The sequence below is a fragment of the Panulirus ornatus genome, chromosome 3 (genome assembly GCF_036320965.1).
Source record: "Panulirus ornatus isolate Po-2019 chromosome 3, ASM3632096v1, whole genome shotgun sequence".
NCBI lineage: Eukaryota > Metazoa > Arthropoda > Malacostraca > Decapoda > Palinuridae > Panulirus > Panulirus ornatus.
This window is the reverse complement of record NC_092226.1, coordinates 35,143,161-35,163,263: the sequence shown is the minus strand read 5'-3', so window position 1 is coordinate 35,163,263 and position 20,103 is coordinate 35,143,161. Positions and strand designations below refer to the sequence as shown.

At 41.6% G+C, this 20,103-nt stretch overlaps 1 protein-coding gene across 1 annotated transcript in view; it reads right to left on the bottom strand.

Annotated features, from left to right (window-relative positions):
- Positions 1 to 20,103, bottom strand: part of LOC139759478 (nucleolar pre-ribosomal-associated protein 1) — a 295,642-nt gene that overhangs the window by 198,814 nt on the left and 76,725 nt on the right. Inside the window, exon 5 of the mRNA XM_071681655.1 lies at positions 16,423 to 19,086. Coding sequence (XP_071537756.1) covers positions 16,423 to 19,086 — 2,664 coding nt within the window. The remainder of the gene's footprint in view (positions 1 to 16,422; positions 19,087 to 20,103) is intronic.

Below are 20,103 nucleotides of genomic sequence, written 5' to 3'. Positions count from 1 at the left end.
GATGGGGTTATTAGGGAGGTAAATGCAAGAGTTTTGGAAAGAGTGGCAAGTATGCAGTCTGTTGTGGATGAGAGACCTTGGGAAGTGAGTCAGATGTTGTTCGCTGATGATGCAGCGCTGGTGGCTGATTCATGTGAGAAACTGAAGAAGCTGGTGACTGAGTTTGGTAAAGTGTGTGAAAGAAGAAAGTTAAGAGTAAATGTGAATAAGAGCAAGGTTATTAGATACAGTAAGGTTGAGGGTCAAGTCAATTGGGAGGTAAGTTTGAATGGAGAAAAACTGGAGGAAGTAAAGTGTTTTAGATATCTGGGAGTGGATCTGGGAGCGGATGGAACCATGGAAGCGGAAGTGAATCATAGAGTGGGGGAGGGGGCGAAAATCCTGGGAGCCTTGAAAAATGTGTGGAAGTCGAGAACATTATCTCGGAAAGCAAAAATGGGTATGTTTGAAGGAATAGTGGTTCCAACAATGTTGTATGGTTGCGAGGTGTGGGCTATGGATAGAGTTGTGCTTAGGAGGGTGGATGTGCTGGAATTGAGATGTTTGAGGACAATATGTGGTGTGAGGTCGTTTGATCGAGTTAGTAATAATAGGGTAAGAGAGATGTGTGGAAATAAAAAGAGTGTGGTTGAGAGCAGAAGAGGGTGTTTTGAAGTGGTTTGGTCACATGGAGAGAATGAGTGAGGAAAGATTGACCAAGAGGATATATGTTCAGAGGTGGAGGGAACGAGAAGTAGGAGACTAAATTGGAGGTGGAAAGATGGAGTGGAAAAGATTTTGAGTGATCGGGGCCTGAACATGCAAGAGGATTTAAGGCGTGCAAGGAATAGAGTGAATTGGAACAATGTGGTACACCGTGGTCGACGTGCTATCAATGGATTGAACCAGGGCATGTGAAGCGTCTGGGGTAAACCATGGAAAGTTCTGTGGGGCCTAGATGTGGAAAGGGAGCTGTGGTTTTGTGCATTATTACATGACAGCTAGAGACTGAGTGTGAACGAATGGGGCCTTTGTTGTCTTTTCCTAGCGCTACCTTGCACACATGAGGGCAGAGGGGGTTGTTATTCCATGTGTGGCGAGGTGGCGATGGGAATAAATAAAGGCAGACAGTATGAATTATGTACATGTGTACATATGTATATGTTTGTGTGTGTATATATATATGTGTACATTGAGATGTATAGGTATGTATATTTGCATATGTATGTATACATCTCAACATATACATATATATACAGAAAGACATATACATATATACACATGTGCATAATTCATACCGGCTGCGTTTGTTCATTCCCATCGCCACCCCGCCACACATGAAATAACAACCCCCTACCCCCTTACATGTGCGAGGTAGCGCTAGGAAAAGACAACAAAGGCCATATTCGTTCACACTCAGTCTCTAGCTATCATGTAATAACGCACCGAAACCACAGCTCCCTTTCCACATCCAGGCCCCACAGAACTTTCCATGGTTTACCCCAGACGCTTCACATGCCCTGGTTCAACCCAGTGACATCACGTCCACACCGGTATACCACATCGTTCTAATTCACTCTATTCCTTGCACGTCTTTCACCCTCCAGCATGTTCAGGCGCCAATCACTCAAAATTTTTTGCACTCCATCTTTCCACCTAAAATCTGGTCTCCCACTTCTCCTCATTCCTTCCACCTCTGACACATATATCCTCTCGGTCAATCTTTCCTTACTCATTCTCTCTTTGTGACCAAACCATTTCAAAATACCCTCTTCTGCTATCTCAACCACACTCTTTTTATTACCACACATCCCTCTTACCCTATCATTACTCACTCGATCAAACCACCTCACACCACATACTGTCCTCAAACATCTCATTTCCAGCACATCCACCCTCCTCAACACATCTCTATCTATAGCCCAGGCCTCGCAACCATATAACATTGTTGGAACCACTATTCCTTCAAACGTACCCATTTTTGCTTTCCGAGATAATGTTCTTGACTTCCTCACATTCTTCAACGCCCCCAGAATTTTCGCCCCCTCCCCTACCCTATGATTCACTTCCGCTTCCATGGTTCCATCCGCTGCCAAATCCACTCCCAGATATCTAAAACACTTCACTTCCTCCACTTTTTCTCCATTCAAACTTACCTCCCAATTGACTTGTCCCTCAACCCTACTGTACTTAATAACCTTGCACTTATTCACATTTACTCTAAGCTTTCTTCTTTCACACACTTTACCAAACTCAGTCACCAGCTTCTGCAGTTTCTCACATGAATCAGCCACCAGTGCTATATCATCAGCAAACAACAACTGACTCACTTCCCAAGCTCTCACATCCACAAAAGATTGCATACTTGCTCCTCTTTCCAAAACTCTTGCATTCACCTCCCTTTACAACCCCATCCATAAACAAATCAAACATCCATGGAGACATCACACACCCCTGCCGCAAACCTACATTCACTGAGAACCAATCACTTTCCTCTCTTCCTGCACGTACACATGCCTTTCATCCTCGATAAAAACTTTTCACTGCTTCTAATAACTTGCCTCCCACACCATATATCATTAATACCTTCCAGAGACCATCTCTATCAACTCTTATCATATGCCTTCTCCAGACCCATAAATACTACATACAAATCCATTTGCTTTTCTAAGTATTTCTCACATACATTCTTCAAAGCAAACACCTGATCCACACATCCTCTACCACTTCTGAAACCACACTGCTCTTCCCCAATCTGATGCTCTATACATGCCTTCACCCTCTCAATCAATACCCTCCCATATCATTTCCCAGGAATACTCAACTAACTTATACCTCTGTAATTTGAGCACTCACTTTTATCCCCTTTGCCTTTGTACAATGGCACTATGCAAGCATTCTGCCAATCCTCAGGCACCTCACCATGAGTCAAACATACATTAAATAACCTTACCAACTAGTCAACAATACAGTCACCCCCTTTTTTAATAAATTCCACAGCAATGCCATCCAAATCCACTGACTTGCCAGCTTTCATCTTCCACAAAGCTTTTACTACCTCTTCTCTGTTTACCAAATCATTCTCCTTAACCCTCTCACTTTGCACACCACCTCGACTAAAACACCCTACATCTGCCACTCTTATCATCAAACACATTCAACAAACCTTCAAAATACTCACTCCATCTCCTCACATTACCACTACTTGTTATCATCTCCCCATTAGTCCCCTTTACTGAAGTTCCCATTGATTCCCTTGTCTTACGCACATTATTTTCCTCCTTCCAAAACACCTTTTTATTCTCCCTAAAATTTAATAATACTCTCTCACCCCAACTCTCATTTGCCCTCTTTTTCACCTCTTGCACCTTTCTCTTGACCTCCTGCCTCTTTCTTTTATACATCTCACACTCATTTGCATTATTTCCCTGCAAAAATCTTCCAAACGTCTCTCTCTTCTCTTTTACTAACAATCTGTCTTCTTCACTGCACCACTCCCTACCCTTTCTAATCAACCCACCTCCCACGCTTCTCATGCCACAAACATCTTTTGCGCAAGCCATCACTGCTTCCCTAAATACATCCCATTCCTCCACCACTCCCCTTACGACCTTTGTGTTCACTTTTTTCCATTCTGTACTCAGTCTCTCCTGGTACTTCCTCACACAAGTCTCCTTCCCAAGCTCACTTACTCTCACCACTCTCTTCACCTCAACATTTTCTCTTCTTTTCTGAAAACCTCTACAAATCTTCACCTTCGCCTCCACAAGATAATGCACCTCTCAGCACATTAACATCCAAAAGTCTCTCTTTCACACGCCTATCAATTAACACGTAATCCAATAACGCTCTCTGGCTATCTCTCCTACTTACATACGTATATTTTTGTATATCTCTATTTCTAAACCAGGTATTCCCAATCACCAGTCCTCTTTCAGCATATAAATCTACAAGCTCTTCACCATTTCCATTTACAACACTGAACACCCTATGAACACCAATCATTCACTTAACTTCCACATTATTCACCTTTGCATTCAAATCACCTATCACTATAACCCGGTCTCGTGCATCAAAACTACTAACACACTCACTCAGCTCCTTCCACAACACTTGCTTCTCATGATCTTTCTTCTCACGCCCAAGTGCATAGACACCAATAATCACCCATCTCTCTCCATCCACTTTCAGTTTTACCCATATCAATCTAGAGTTTACTTTCTTACACTTTATCACATACTCCCACCACTCCTGTTTCAGGAGTAGTGCTACTCCTTCCCTAGCTCTTGTCCTCTCACTAACCCATGACTTTACTCCCAAGTCATTCCCAAACCACTCTTCCCCTTTACCCTTGAGCTTCGTTTCACTCAGAGCCAAAACATCCAGGCTCCTTTCCTCAAACATACTACCTATCTCTCCTTTTCTCTCATCTTGGTTACATCCACACACATTTAGACACGCCAATCTTAGCCTTTGAGGAGGATGAGCACTCCCCGCGTGACTCCTTCTTCTGTTTCCCCATTTAGATAGTTGAAATAAAAGGAGGGGTGGGTTTCCAGCCCCCCGTTCCCATCCCCTTGAGTCGTCTTCCATGACACATGAGGAAAGCGTGGGAAGTATTCTTCCTCCCCTATCCCTCCCAATGGATATATATATATATATATATATATATATATATATATATATATATATATATATATATACATACTCGATAAAAAAAAAAGGCATGTGTACGTATAGGAAGAGAGGAAAGTGATTGGTTCTCAGTGAATGTAGGTTTGCGGCAGGGGTGTGTGATGTCTCCATGGTTGTTTAATTTGTTTATGGATGGGGTTGTTAGGGAGGTAAACACAAGAGTTTTGGAAAGAGGGGCAAGTATGAAGTCTGTTGGGGATGAGAGAGCTTGGGAAGTGAGTCAGTTGTTGTTCGCTGATGATACAGCGCTGGTGGCTGATTCATGTGAGAAACTGCAGAAGCTGGTGACTGAGTTTGGTAAAGTGTGTGGAAGAAGAAAGTTAAGAGTAAATGTGAATAAGAGCAAGGTTATTAGGTACAGTAGGGTTGAGGGTCAAGTCAATTGGGAGGTGAGTTTGAATGGAGAAAAACTGGAGGAAGTGAAGTGTTTTAGATATCTGGGAGTGGATCTGGCAGCGGATGGAACCATGGAAGCGGAAGTAGATCATAGGGTGGGGGAGGGGGCAAAAATTCTGGGGGCCTTGAAGAATGTGTGGAAGTCGAGAACATTATCTCGGAAAGCAAAAATGGGTATGTTTGAAGGAATAGTGGTTCCAACAATGTTGTATGGTTGCGAGGCGTGGGCTATGGATAGAGTTGTGCGCAGGAGAATGGATGTGCTGGAAATGAGATGTTTGAGGACAATGTGTGGTGTGAGGTGGTTTGATCGAGTGAGTAACGTAAGGGTAAGAGAGATGTGTGGAAATAAAAAGAGCGTGGTTGAGAGAGCAGAAGAGGGTGTTTTGAAGTGGTTTGGGCACATGGAGAGAATGAGTGAGGAAAGATTGACCAAGAGGATATATGTGTCGGAGTTGGAGGGAACGAGGAGAAGAGGGAGACCAAATTGGAGGTGGAAAGATGGAGTGAAAAAGATTTTGTGTGATCGGGGCCTGAACATGCAAGAGGGTGAAAGGTGGGCAAGGAATAGAGTGAATTGGAGTGATGTGGTATACCGGGGTTGACGTGCTGTCAGTGGATTGAATCAAGGCATGTGAAGCGTCTGGGGTAAACCATGGAAAGTTGTGTAGGTATGTATATTTGCGTGTGTGGACGTATGTATATACATGTGTATGGGGGGGGGTTGAGCCATTTCTTTCGTCTGTTTCCTTGCGCTACCTTGCGCTATATATATATATATATATATATATATATATATATATATATATATATATATATATATACATATATATATATATATATATATATATATATATATATATATATATATATATATATATATATATATTTTTTTTTTTTTTCAAACTATTCGCGATTTCCCGCATTAGCGAGGTAGCGTTAAGAACAGAGGACTGGGCCTTTTTCGGAATATCCTCACCTGGCCCCCTCTGTTCCTTCTTTTGGAAAATTAAAAAAAAAACGAGAGGGGAGGATTTCCAGCCCCCCGCTCCCTCCCCTTTTAGTCGCCTTCTACGACACGCAGGGAATACGTGGGAAGTATTCTTAATCCCCTATCCCCAGGGATAATATATATATATATATATATATATATATATATATATATATATATATATATATAAAATCATGAGAGGCAAGTGTTTTGGGAGCAGCTGAATGAGTGTGTTAGTGGTTTTGATGCACGAGACCGGGTTATAGTGATGGGTGATTTTGAATGCAAAGGTGAGTAATGTGGCAGTTGAGGGAATAATTGGTATGCATGGGGTGTTCAGTGTTGTAAATGGAAATGGTGAAGAGCTTGTAGATTTATGTGCTGAAAAAGGACTGATGATTGGGAATACCTGGTTTAAAAAGCGAGATATACATAAGTATACTTATGTAAGTAGGAGAGATGGCCAGAGAGCGTTATTGGATTACGTGTTAATTGACAGGCGTGCGAAAGAGAGACTTTTGGATGTTAATGTGCTGAGAGGTGCAACTGGAGGGATGTCTGATCATTATCTTGTGGAGGCTAAGGTGAAGATTAGTATGGGTTTTCAGAAAAGAGGAGTGAATGTTGGGGTGAAGAAGGTGGTGAGAGTAAGTGAGCTTGGGAAGGAGACCTGTGTGGGGAAGTACCAGGAGAGACTGTGTACAGAATGGAAAAAGGTGAGAACAATGGAAGTAAGGGGAGTGGGGGAGAAATGGGATGTATTTAGGGAATCAGTGATGGATTGCGCAAAAGATGCTTGTGGCATGAGAAGAGTGGGAGGTGGGCTGTTTAGAAAGGGTAGTGAGTGGTGGGATGAAGAAGTAAGAGTATTAGTGAAAGAGAAGAGAGAGGCATTTGGACGATTTTTGCAGGGAAAAAATGCAATTGAGTGGGAGAAGTATAAAAGAAAGAGACAGGAGGTCAAGAGAAAGGTGCAAGAGGTGAAAAAAAGGGCAAATGAGAGTTGGGGTGAGAGACTATCAGTAAATTTTAGGGAGAATAAAAAGATGTTCTGGAAGGAGGTAAATAGGGTGCGTAAGACAAGGGAGCAAATGGGAACTTCAGTGAAGGGCGTAAATGGGGAGGTGATAACAAGTAGCGGTGATGTGAGAAGGAGATGGAATGAGTATTTTGAAGGTTTGTTGAATGTGTCTGATGACAGAGTGGCAGATATAGGGTGTTTTGGTCGAGGTGGTGTGCAAAGTGAGAGGGTTAGGGAAAATGATTTGGTAAACAGAGAAGAGGTAGTAAAAGCTTTGCGGAAGATGAAAGCCGGCAAGGCAGCAGGTTTGGATGGTATTGCAGTGGAATTTATTAAAAAAGGGGGTGACTGTATTGTTGACTGGTTGGTAAGGTTATTTAATGTATGTATGACTCATGGTGAGGTGCCTGAGGATTGGCGGAATGCGTGCATAGTGCCATTGTACAAAGGCAAAGGGGATAAGAGTGAGTGCTCAAATTACAGAGGTATAAGTTTGTTGAGTATTCCTGGTAAATTATATGGGAGGGTATTGATTGAGAGGGTGAAGGCATGTACAGAGCATCAGATTGGGGAAGAGCAGTGCGGTTTCAGAAGTGGTAGAGGATGTGTGGATCAGGTGTTTGCTTTGAAGAATGTATGTGAGAAATACTTAGAAAAGCAAATGGATTTGTATGTAGCATTTATGGATCTGGAGAAGGCATATGATAGAGTTGATAGAGATGCTCTGTGGAAGGTATTAAGAATATATGGTGTGGGAGGCAAGTTGTTAGAAGCAGTGAAAAGTTTTTATCGAGGATGTAAGGCATGTGTACGTGTAGGAAGAGAGGAAAGTGATTGGTTCTCAGTGAATGTAGGTTTGCGGCAGGGGTGTGTGATGTCTCCATGGTTGTTTAATTTGTTTATGGATGGGGTTGTTAGGGAGGTAAATGCAAGAGTCTGGAAAGAGGGGCAAGTATGAAGTCTGTTGGGGATGAGAGAGCTTGGGAAGTGAGTCAGTTGTTGTTCGCTGATGATACAGCGCTGGTGGCTGATTCATGTGAGAAACTGCAGAAGCTGGTGACTGAGTTTGGTAAAGTGTGTGGAAGAAGAAAGTTAAGAGTAAATGTGAATAAGAGCAAGGTTATTAGGTACAGTAGGGGTGAGGGTCAAGTCAATTGGGAGGTGAGTTTGAATGGAGAAAAACTGGAGGAAGTGAAGTGTTTTAGATATCTGGGAGTGGATCTGTCAGCGGATGGAACCATGGAAGCGGAAGTGGATCATAGGGTGGGGGAGGGGGCGAAAATTTTGGGAGCCTTGAAAAATGTGTGGAAGTCGAGAACATTATCTCGGAAAGCAAAAATGGGTATGTTTGAAGGAATAGTGGTTCCAACAATGTTGTATGGTTGCGAGGCGTGGGCTATGGATAGAGATGTGCGCAGGAGGATGGATGTGCTGGAAATGAGATGTTTGAGGACAATGTGTGGTGTGAGGTGGTTTGATCGAGTAAGTAACGTAAGGGTAAGAGAGATGTGTGGAAATAAAAAGAGCGTGGTTGGGAGAGCAGAAGAGGGTGTTTTGAAGTGGTTTGGGCACGTGGAGAGAATGAGTGAGGAAAGATTGACCAAGAGGATATATGTGTCGGAGGTGGAGGGAACGAGGAGAAGGGGGAGACCAAATTGGAGGTGGAAAGATGGAGTGAAAAAGATTTTGTGTGATCGGGGCCTGAACATGCAGGAGGGTGAAAGGAGGGCAAGGAATAGAGTGAATTGGAGCGATGTGGTATACAGGGGTTGACATGCTGTCGGTGGATTGAATCAGGGCATGTGAAGCGTCTGGGGTAAACCATGGAAAGCTGTGTAGGTATGTATATTTGCGTGTGTGGACGTGTGTATGTACATGAGTATGGGGGGGGGGGGTTGGGCCATTTCTTTCGTCTGTTTCCCTGCGCTACCTCGCAAACGCGGGAGACAGCGACAAAGTATAAAAAAAAAAAAAAAAAATATATATATATATATATATATATATATATATATATATATTTCTTTCTTTTCTTTCTTTCAAACTATTCGCAATTTCCCGCATTAGCGAGGTAGCATTAAGAACAGAGGACTGGGCCTTTTTTGGAATATCCTCACCTGACCCCCTCTGTTCCTTCTTTTGGAAAATTAAAAAAAAAAAACGAGAGGGGAGGATTTCCAGCCATCCGCTCCCTCCCCTTTTAGTTGCCTTCTACAACACGCAGGGAAAACGTGGCAAGTATTCTTAATCCCCTATCCCCAGGGATAATATATATATATATATATATATATATATATATATATATATATATATATATATATATATATATATATATATATATATATATATATATTTTTTGCTTTGTCGCTGTCTCCTGCGTTTGCGAGGTAGCGCAAGGAAACAGACGAAAGAAATGGCCCAACCCACCCCCATACACATGTATATACATACGTCCACACACGCAAATATACATACCTACACAGCTTTCCATGGTTTACCCCAGATGCTTCACATGCCCTGATTCAATCCACTGACAGCACGTCAACCCCGGTATACCACATCGATCCAATTCACTCTATTCCTTGCCCTCCTTTCACCCTCCTGCATGTTCAGGCCCTGATCACACAAAATCTTTTTCACTCCATCTTTCCACCTCCAATTTGGTCTCCCACTTCTCCTCGTTCCCTCCACCTCCGACACATATATCCTCTTGGTCAATCTTTCCTCACTCATTCTCTCCATGTGCCCAAACCATTTCAAAACACCCTCTTCTGCTCTCTCAACCACGCTCTTTTTATTTCCACACATCTCTCTTACCCTTACGTTACTTAATCGATCAAACCACCTCACACCACACATTGTCCTCAAACATCTCATTTCCAGCACATCCATCCTCCTGCACACAACTCTATCCATAGCCCACGCCTCGCAACCATACAACATTGTTGGAACCACTATTCCTTCAAACATACCCATTTTTGCTTTCCGAGATAATGTTCTCGACTTCCACACATTCTTCAAGGCCCCCAGGATTTTCGCCCCCTCCCCCACCCTATGATCCACTTCTGCTTCCAAGGTTCCATCCGCTGCCAGATCCACTCCCAGATATCTAAAACACTTTACTTCCTCCAGTTTTTCTCCATTCAAACTTACCTCCCAATTGACTTGACCCTCAACCCTACTGTACCTAATTACCTTGCTCTTATTCACATTTACTCTTAACTTTCTTCTTTCACACACTTTACCAAACTCAGTCACCAGCTTCTGCAGTTTCTCACATGAATCAGCCACCAGCGCTGTATCATCAGCGAACAACAACTGACTCACTTCCCAAGCTCTCTCATCCCCAACAGACTTCATACTTGCCACTCTTTCCAAAACTCATGCATTCACCTCCCTAACAACCCCTTCCATAAACAAATTAAACAACCATGGAGACATCACACACCCCTGCCGCAAACCTACATTCACTGAGAACCAATCACTTTCCTCTCTTCCTACACGTACACATGCCTTACATCCTTGATAAAAACTTTTCACTGCTTCTAACAACTTGCCTCCCACACCATATATTCTTAATACCTTCCACAGAGCATCTCTATCAACTCGATTATTAGTGAAAGAGAAGAGAGAAGCATTTGGACGATTTTTGCAGGGAAAAAATGCAATTGAGTGGGAGATGTATAAAAGAAAGAGACAGTAGGTCAAGAGAAAGGTGCAAGAGGTGAAAAACGAGGGCAAATGAGAGTTGGGGTGAGAGAGTATCATTAAATTTTAGGGAGAAATAAAAAGATGTTCTGGAAGGAGGTAAATAAAGTGCATAAGACAAGGGAACAAATGGGAACTTCAGTGAAGGGCACAAATGGGGAGGTGATAACAAGTATTGGTGATGTGAGAAGGAGATGGAGTGAGTATTTTGAAGGTTTGTTGAATGTGTTTGATCATAGAGTAGCAGATATAGGGTGTTTTGGTCGAGGTGGTGTGCAAAGAGAGAGGGTTAGGGAAAATGGTTTGGTAAACAGAGAAGAGGTAGTAAAAGCTTTGCGGAAGATGAAAGCCGGCAAGGCAGCAGGTTTGGATGGTATTGCAGTGGAATTTATTAAAAAAGGGGGTGACTGTATTATTGACTGGTTGGTAAGGTTATTTAATGTATGTATGACTCATGGTGAGGTGCCTGAGGATTGGCAGAATGCGTGCATAGTGCCATTGTACAAAGGCAAAGGGGATAAGAGTGAGTGCTCAAATTACAGAGGTATAAGTTTGTTAAGTATTCCTGGTAAATTATATGGGAGGGTATTGATTGAGAGGGTGAAGGCATGTACAGAGCATCAGATTGGGGAAGAGCAGTGTGGTTTCAGATGTGGTAGAGGATGTGTGGATCAGGTGTTTGCTTTGAAGAATGTGAGAAATACTTAGAAAAGCAAAAGGATTTGTATGTAGCATTTATGGATCTGGAGAAGGCATACGATAGAGTTGATAGAGATGCTCTGTGGAAGGTATTACGAATATACAGTGTGGGAGGCAAGTCGTTAGAAGCAGTGAAAAGTTTTTATCAAGGATGTAAGGCATGTGTACGTGTAGGAAGAGAGGAAAGTGATTGGTTCTCAGTAAATGTAGGTTTGCGGCAGGGGTGTGTGATGTCTCCACGGTTGTTTAATTTGTTTATGGATGGGGTTGTTTGGGAGGTGAATGCACGAGTTTTGGAAAGAGGGGCAAGTACGCAATCTCTTGTGGATGAGAGAGCTTGGGAAGTGAGTCAGTTGTTGTTCGCTGATGATACAGCGCTGGTGGCTGATTCATGTGAGAAACTGCAGAAACTAGTGACGGAGTTTGGTAAAGTGTGTGAAAGAAGTAAGTTAAGGTAGAGCTAGAAAAAGACAACAAAGGCCACATTCGTTCACACAGTCTCTAGCTGTCGTGTATAATGCACTGAAACCACAGCTCCCTTTTTACATCCAGGCCCCACAGAACTTTCCATGGTTTACCCAAGATGCTTCACATGCCCTGGTCCAGTCCACTGACAGCACGTCGACCCTGGTATACCACATTGTTCTAATTCATTCTATTCCTTACCCGCCTTTCACCCTCCTGCATGTTCAGCCCCTGATCACTCAAAATCTTTTTCACTCCATCTTTCCACCTCCAATTTGGTCTCCCACTTCTCCTTGTTCCCTCCACCTCTGACACATATATCCTCTTGGTCAATCTTTCTTCGCTCATTCTCTCTATGTGACCAAACCATTTCAAAACACCCTCTTCTGCTCTCTCAACCACACTTTTTTTATTACCACACATCTCTCTTACCCTTTCATTACTTACTCGATCAAACCACCTCACAACACATATTGTCCTCAAACATCTCATTTCCAGCACATCCACCCTCCTCCGCACCACTATCTATAGCCCACACCTCGCAAGCATATAACACTGTTGGAACCAAAATTCCTTTAAACATACCCATTTTTGTTTTCCAAGATAACGTTCTCGATTTTCATAAATTTTTCAACGCTCCCAGAACTTTTGCCCCCTCCCCCACCCTATGATTTACTTCGGCTTTCATGGCTCCATCCGCTGCCCAATCCACTCCCAGATATCTAAAAAGACTTCACTTCCTTGGGAAGTGAGTCAGTTGTCAGAGCTTGGGAAGTGAGTCAGTTGTTGTTCGCTGATGATACAGCGCTGGTGGCTGATGCGGGTGAGAAATTGTAGAAACCGGTGACTGAGTTTGGTAAAGCTTGCGAAAGAAGAAAGTTGAGAGTAAATGTGAATAAGAGCAAGGTTTCTGTTACAGTAGGGTTGAGGGACAAGTCAATTGGGAGGTAAGTTTGAATGGAGAAAAACTGGAGGAAGTGAAGTGTTTTAGATATCTGGGAGTGGGTTTGACAACGATGGAACCATGAAAGCGGAAGTGAATCATAGGGTGGGGGAGCATTGAAAAATGTATGGAAGTCGAGAAAGTTATCTTTGAAAGCAAAATGAGTATGTTTGAAGGAATAGTGTTTCCAACCATGTTATATGGTTGCGAGGCATGGGCTATAAATAGAGTTGTGGAGAGGAGGGTGGATGTGCTGGAAATGAGATGTTTGAGGACAATATGTGGTGTGAGGTGGTTTGATCGAGTAAGTAATGAAAGGGTAAGAGAGATGTGTGGTAATAAAATGAGTGTGGTTGAGAGTGCAGAAGAGAGTGTTTTGAAATGGTTTGGTCACATGGAGGGAATGAGTAAAGAAAGATTGACAAAGAGGATATACATGTCAGAGGTGGAGGGAATGAGGAGAAGTGGGAGACCAAATTGGAGGTGGAAAGATGGAGTGAAAAAGATTTTGAGTAATCGGGGCCTGAACATGCAGGATGGTGAAAGGCATGCATGGAATAGAATGAACTGGAACGATGTGGTATACCGGGGTCGACATGCTGTCAATGGATTGAACCAGGGCATGTGAAGCGTCTGGGGTAAACGATGGAAAGTTTTGTGGGGCCTGGATGCGGAAAGGGAGCTATGCTTTCAGTGCATTATACATGACAGCTAGAGACTGACTGTGAACGAATGTGGCCTTTGTTGTCTTTTCCTAGTGCTACCTCGTGCACATGCGGGGGGAGGAGGTTGTCATTTCATGTGTGGCTGGGTGGCGTTGGGATTGAATAAGGGCAGACAGTATGAATTATGTACATGTTGATATAGCATCTCTATCAACTCTATCACATGCCTTCTCCAGATCCATAAATGCTACATACAAATCCATTTGCTTTTCTAAGTATTTCTCACATACATTCTTCAAAGCAAACACCTGATCCACACATCCTCTACCACTTCTGAAACCACATTGCTCTTCCCCAATCTGATGCTCTGTACATGCCTTCATCCTCTCAGTCAATACCCTCCCATATAATTTCCCAAGAATACTCAACAAACTTATACCTCTGTAATTTGAGCACTCACTCTTATCCCCTTTGCCTTTGTACAATGGCACTATGCAAGCATTCCGCCAATCCTCAGGCACCTAACCATGAGTCATACATACATTAAATAACCTCACCAACCAGTCAACGATACAGTCACCCCCTTTCTTAATAAAGTCCACTGCAATACCATCCAAACCTGCTGCTTTGCTGGCTTCCATCTTCCGCAAAGCTTTTACTACCTCTTCTCTGTTTACCAAATCATTCTCCCTAACCCTCTCACTTTGCACACCACCTTGAACAAAACACCCTATATTTGCCACTCTATCATCAAACCCATTCAACAAACCTTCAAAATACTCACTCCATCTCCTTCTCACATTACCACTACTTGTTATCACCCCATTAGCCCCCTTCACTGATGTTCCCCTTTGTTCCCTTGTCTTATGCACTTTATTTACCTCCTTCCAAAACATCTTTTTATTCTCCCTAAAATTTAATGATACTCTCTCACCCCAACTCTCATTTGCCCTCTTTTTCACCTCTTGCTCCCTTCTCTTGATCTCCTGCCTCTTTCTTTTATACATCTCACACTCATTTGCATTATTTCCCTGCAAAAATCGTCCAAATGCCTCTCTCTTCTCTTTCACTAATAATCTTACTTCTTCATCCCAACACTTACTACCCTTTCTAATGTACCCATCTCCCACGCTTCTCATGCCACAAGCATCTTTTGCACAAGCCATCGCTGCTTCCCTAAATACATCCCATTCCTCCCCCACTCCCCTTAAGTCCTTTGTTCTCACCTTTTTCCATTGTGTACTCAGTCTCTCCTGGTACTTCCTCACACATGTCTCCTTCCCAAGCTCACTCACTCTCACCACTCTCTTCACCCCAACAGGCTCTCTTCTTTTCCGAAAACCTCTACAACTCTTCACCTTCACCTCCACAAGATAATGATCAGACATCCCTCCAGTTGTACCTCTCAGCACATTAACATCCAAAAGTCTCTCTTTCGTGCGCCTATCAATTAACACGTAATCCAATAACGCTCTCCGGCCATCTCTCCTACTTACATATGTATACTTATGTATATCTCTTTTTAAAGAAGGTATTCCCAATCATCAGTCCTTTTTCAGCACATAAATCCAGAAGCTCTTCACCATTTCTATTTCCAATACTGAAGACTCCATGTATGCCAATTATTCCCTAAACTGCCACATTACTCACCTTTGCATTCAAATCACCCATCACTATAACCTGGTCTCATGCATCAAAACTACCAACACACTCACTCAGCTGCTCCCAAAACACTTGCCTCTCATGATCTTTCTTTTCATGCCCGGTGCATATGCACCAATAATCACCCATCTCTCTCCATCCACTTTCAGTTTTACCCATATCAATCTAGAGTTTACTTTCTTACACTCTATTGCATACTCCCACCACTCCTGTTTCAGGAGTAGTGCTACTCCTTCCCTTGCTCTTGTCCTCTCACTAACCCCTGACTTTACTCCCAAGACATTCCCAAAGCACTCTTCCCCTTTACACTTGAGCTTCATTTCACTCAGAGCCAAAACATCCAGGTTCCTTTCCTCAAACATACTACCTATCTCTCCTTTTTTCTCATCTTGGTTACATCCACACACATTTAGATACCCCAATCTGAGCCTTCGAGGAGGATGAGCACTCCCCGCGTGACTCCTTCTGTTTCCCCCTTTAGAATGGTATACTGCAAATTATTGTCCTAAAGGGAACAGGGCTCTACCCTTTCCCTTGCTCACTGGTTGTATTCTGTTAGGGAGATAAGTAAATATAAAAAGAGCAAGATCATACAATATTCCTTCCTTTTCTTTCATACTTGACTGCCATTTCCTGCATTAGCAAGGTAGCACCATGAATAGAAGATGAAAGGCCATCACAGCCCCCTATCCATAACCAAGCCCCAAAGATCTTTCCATGGTTTAGCTCAGATATTTCACAAGTCCTGGTTCAGTCCAATAACAGCAAATTGACCTCTATGTACCACATTGTTCCAATTCACTCTATCTAGTGCATGTCTTTCACCCTCCTGTATGTTCAGGCCCCGAATGCTCAAAATCTTTCTTACTCCAACCTTCCATCTCTAATTTGGACTCCCTGTTCTCCTTGTTCCCTCATCTATTCCAAAATATATAAAATGGAAAATAATGGAAAGGGTTAACAAAATCTGAGTATTTCCTCTGATGACAATAAGCATTACTTATATCACATCTGAGAACTGATACTAAACATCAAACTTAATTTTGTTATTTCAATTTATTAACTGAAAGGTATCTCTAGGTTAATACACAGAGATACCTTTCAGTTAATAAATTCAAGAATTATTATGATATGTATAAATCAATGAATGGAAAAATAATGTCAAAACTAGAGTAAATACCTAGAATATTAAGATAATCACCTTTAGTGAGCTGCTCGGCAACTTCAGTGCTTGTGACCTGGATCAGCAGTTTCTCCAGAGTTTTCATAATATCTTCAAGCATCTCACTTCCATCTTCAGTTCTACACCATTCTAAAAATTTGGTGAGCATGAGTTGTACTGTCTGAGCTCCAGGTTTCCTTTTAGCACTTGTTGTTTTCAGGAGAAGTTTTATCAACTGAAGCACTAAAATACTTTGGGAGTATAATGAAAGACATGCACCTTTAAAACAAATGATTAACAACTTTTCTATTTCTTCATAGCTCACTAACGTGTTTTGAGATGAGATAAATGGTGCTACAGGATTCCAAAAGTCAACACTGGAATCTTTCTTTATTGCTGTCTCTATTTCCTTTACTAATTTTTCAAAATATGGGCATGTTTTGGGTGCAAGAGAAGGATGCTTTTCTAGTCCAAACTCAAGAAACTCTTGAGCTATTCGAGTGAAGGCGGATTTTTTCAAAGAAAACGGTTGATAGTTTCCTAATGTTCTAGGATGTTCTAACACAATTTGGGTCACTTGCTCACAACTTTTGTCATCGTCATCTTCCTCAAGAACAGTATATATGTTCTTTAAGATTTTTGTGAATCTTTTTACATGCTTACATCTTTTCTTTTTTGAACCTGATTCTAAATGTACATAAAGAAGAAGCTGCAATACAACCGATTCAAGATTCTTTTTCTCTATTGCTTCCTTTAGCCTTTTTCCTTCTAACAATGTCTCTACTGATAACCAATCATGAGTCATGAAGAGATATCTAAGAATTTCTGAGAGACGAGCATTTTCAGCAAGCACTGGAGCCTTTTCAATGTGAGGGTATGATTCACAAAACAAACATTTAAGATAACCTCGTAAATCTGAAGTCAAAATACTTTCATTCTGCAGCAAAATTTTAGCTATGAATTCAGTGTCATTCAGTGAATGAAGATAATCATTAATTACATTAGAAAAATACTGAATGTATTCTGAGTCTGGCTCAGTACCAAGCAGGTCAATTGCAGCAAGAACTAGTCGAGAAAATGGCAAGGAAAAGGAAACTGCAGAAACATCTTCATTGTCAACAATTTTCATGCTTTCCAGCTCAGACATACAAGAGTATATCTGGCCATGAATGCCTGTATGCAAGTGGTACTTGGTTCCTATTTCAATCAGAAGATCTGTATAATGACTGAGGGATGAAACAGTTTTTTGGATTACTTGAGTTACAAAAACTGATTGTTTTGATTGTTTTACTGCATCATTACTTGAAATGTGCTTCAACCAAAACTTTATGTTTCCATCATAGTGGGAAGATAACCCTAACTTGGCAAGAGAATTTGATAAAATATTCTGACACTTATCTGTTACAGAGAGCATCAATGAATAGTCTTTATGCATCACAGACTCATTCTTTGCCTGAGCATAAGTACAGATTAACTGATACACGATGTTTTTCTCTATTTGTTGATTCAGATCCTTCATAACCAAAGCACTGTCTAATACAATTTCCTGACTATGTTTTCTCTTAGATAGGAACCCTAAACAAAGTACCTGTAATTCTAACTTGGCTTTAGAGTTTTTAACAGAGTCATCTTCAGCTGGTAATTCCTTTACTACCTGTAACATCTCCACAGGATTCATGACTTCAAGAATGGGTTGATGAGGCACCAATTCAATGTAGAAAGTCAAGACCTTAGCAATGATAAGCAGTGCAAAAACTTTAGGCACTGAATGAGCAGTTTCAGTGAGAGCAATACACTCTCCATCAGATTTACCATCTGGTGTTTCTTCACCTGCTGCAACATTCCAACAATGCATTATACTGTCCCCAATCCCTATATTCTCAAGAACTTTATTTGTCAACTTTCTACAAGTAAGCCGTTTGATTTTTTGAGAAAAAGCTTCATTACCCATAATATTCTCAACAGTTTCTTTGGTTTTGGATAGAATGGCAAGGATAAGCCTTAATCCAGAATGCTGAACTGTGCCATGTTCAGACTGCAGTAACGATAGGAAAAACTGCTGATTTAGAGGTCGTGGCAAGAGGCAAGTTATCACTCCAACATATCCATTTGCTTCAGCTCTTTTCCATGGTGTCTGATGTGCTATGATTTCAATTAGCAAGTCAACAAGGGAAATAAATGCTTTTGTTGGCCTCGGGGAAAGAAAATCTTTGAGAGAAAATAAGTAAGGTTTTAAAAGATCAGGACAAGCACGTAATACATGACTCATGAGCTCACGCCCCTCAAAACTTTCCCAAGGTGATTTCATGTTGGACACTATCTTATAGACATACCAGTTGTTTGACTTAATCTGACCTTCCTGGATCTTTTCCTTAAAAATAATTCCATTTTTGGTAGAAGAGCACAGAGTAAGCATAAAACTGTGCAATACCTCTCTTATCCTAACCCTATCTTTCCGAATATCTTCCAGATCCTGATTTTCCATTCCCTGCATTTCCTTGTCTTTGGCCAGTCTTCCTATTGGCCCCAGCCAGTTGTATAATTCTAATAGTGGTTTGGTTGTGGAAGGGGTAAATAGATTCACTTTCATCGTCTTAGATACATCAGGATTTAGCAATACAGACTTGTGCATAACTTTCAAGACATTGATGACTCGCTCGCAAGGATCCCACATCAGACCAGGAAAAATAGCTGGGAACACATCTGAAAACAAAATAACTGAGTTTAAACAAATCAAAAAAGTAATTCAATAATCATAAATAAAACACTAAAATTCTGAATTTCAAACATCATAAGAGAAAGTTTTCTGCCATTATTGCATACATTAACGTTGCACTGTTTTTTGGTAGATCTCACATTTGCATGACATATTGGTCACTTTATTGCAAGCTACCATGAGTCATCCTCTCAGCTCTGCTGAGCCTTGGTGTTCAACTTCATTCTTTGTGTGGGAATATCAGTATAATATCCAGTGTCAATATAAGAGTGAGTGAATTCAAACAATGAGTTGCAAGAGAATACTGAAATGGAATATAATAAAGTGACTGGAGCACTCTATCCGAATATTAAATTCAGTGGCTGTAGCAGAACACTAAATCCTTGTCCAGTGAGTTTTCATAATGTTCATTCACTTATCTAAAATGTTGAAAAAATGAAACACCTATTTTCTCTATTATGTGCTATGCATATATGTGCAGCATTTGTAAGCCATGAGTATGACATGATCATTTATCATTATTATCATTATTATTATTATTATAAAAAGAGCGTGGTTGAGAGAGCAGAGGAGGGTGTTTTGAAGTGGTTTGGGCACGTGGAGAGAGTGAGTGAGGAGAGATTGACCAAGAGGATGTGTGTGTCGGAGGTGGAGGGAACGAGGAGAAGAGGGAGACCAAATTAGAGGTGGAAAGATGGAGTGAAGGAGATTTTGTGTGATCGGGGCCTGAACATGCAGGAGGGTGAAAGGAGGGCAAGGAATAGAGTGAATTGGAGTGATGTGGTATACCGGGGTTGACGTGCTGTCAGTGGATTGAATCAAGGCATGTGAAGCGTCTGGGGTAAACCATGGAAAGCTGTGTAGGTATGTATATTTGCGTGTGTGGACGTATGTATATACATGTGTATGGGGGTGGGTTGGGCCATTTCTTTCGTCTGTTTCCTTGCGCTACCTCGTAAACGCGGGAGACAGCGACAAAGCAAAAAAAAAAAAAAAAAAAATTA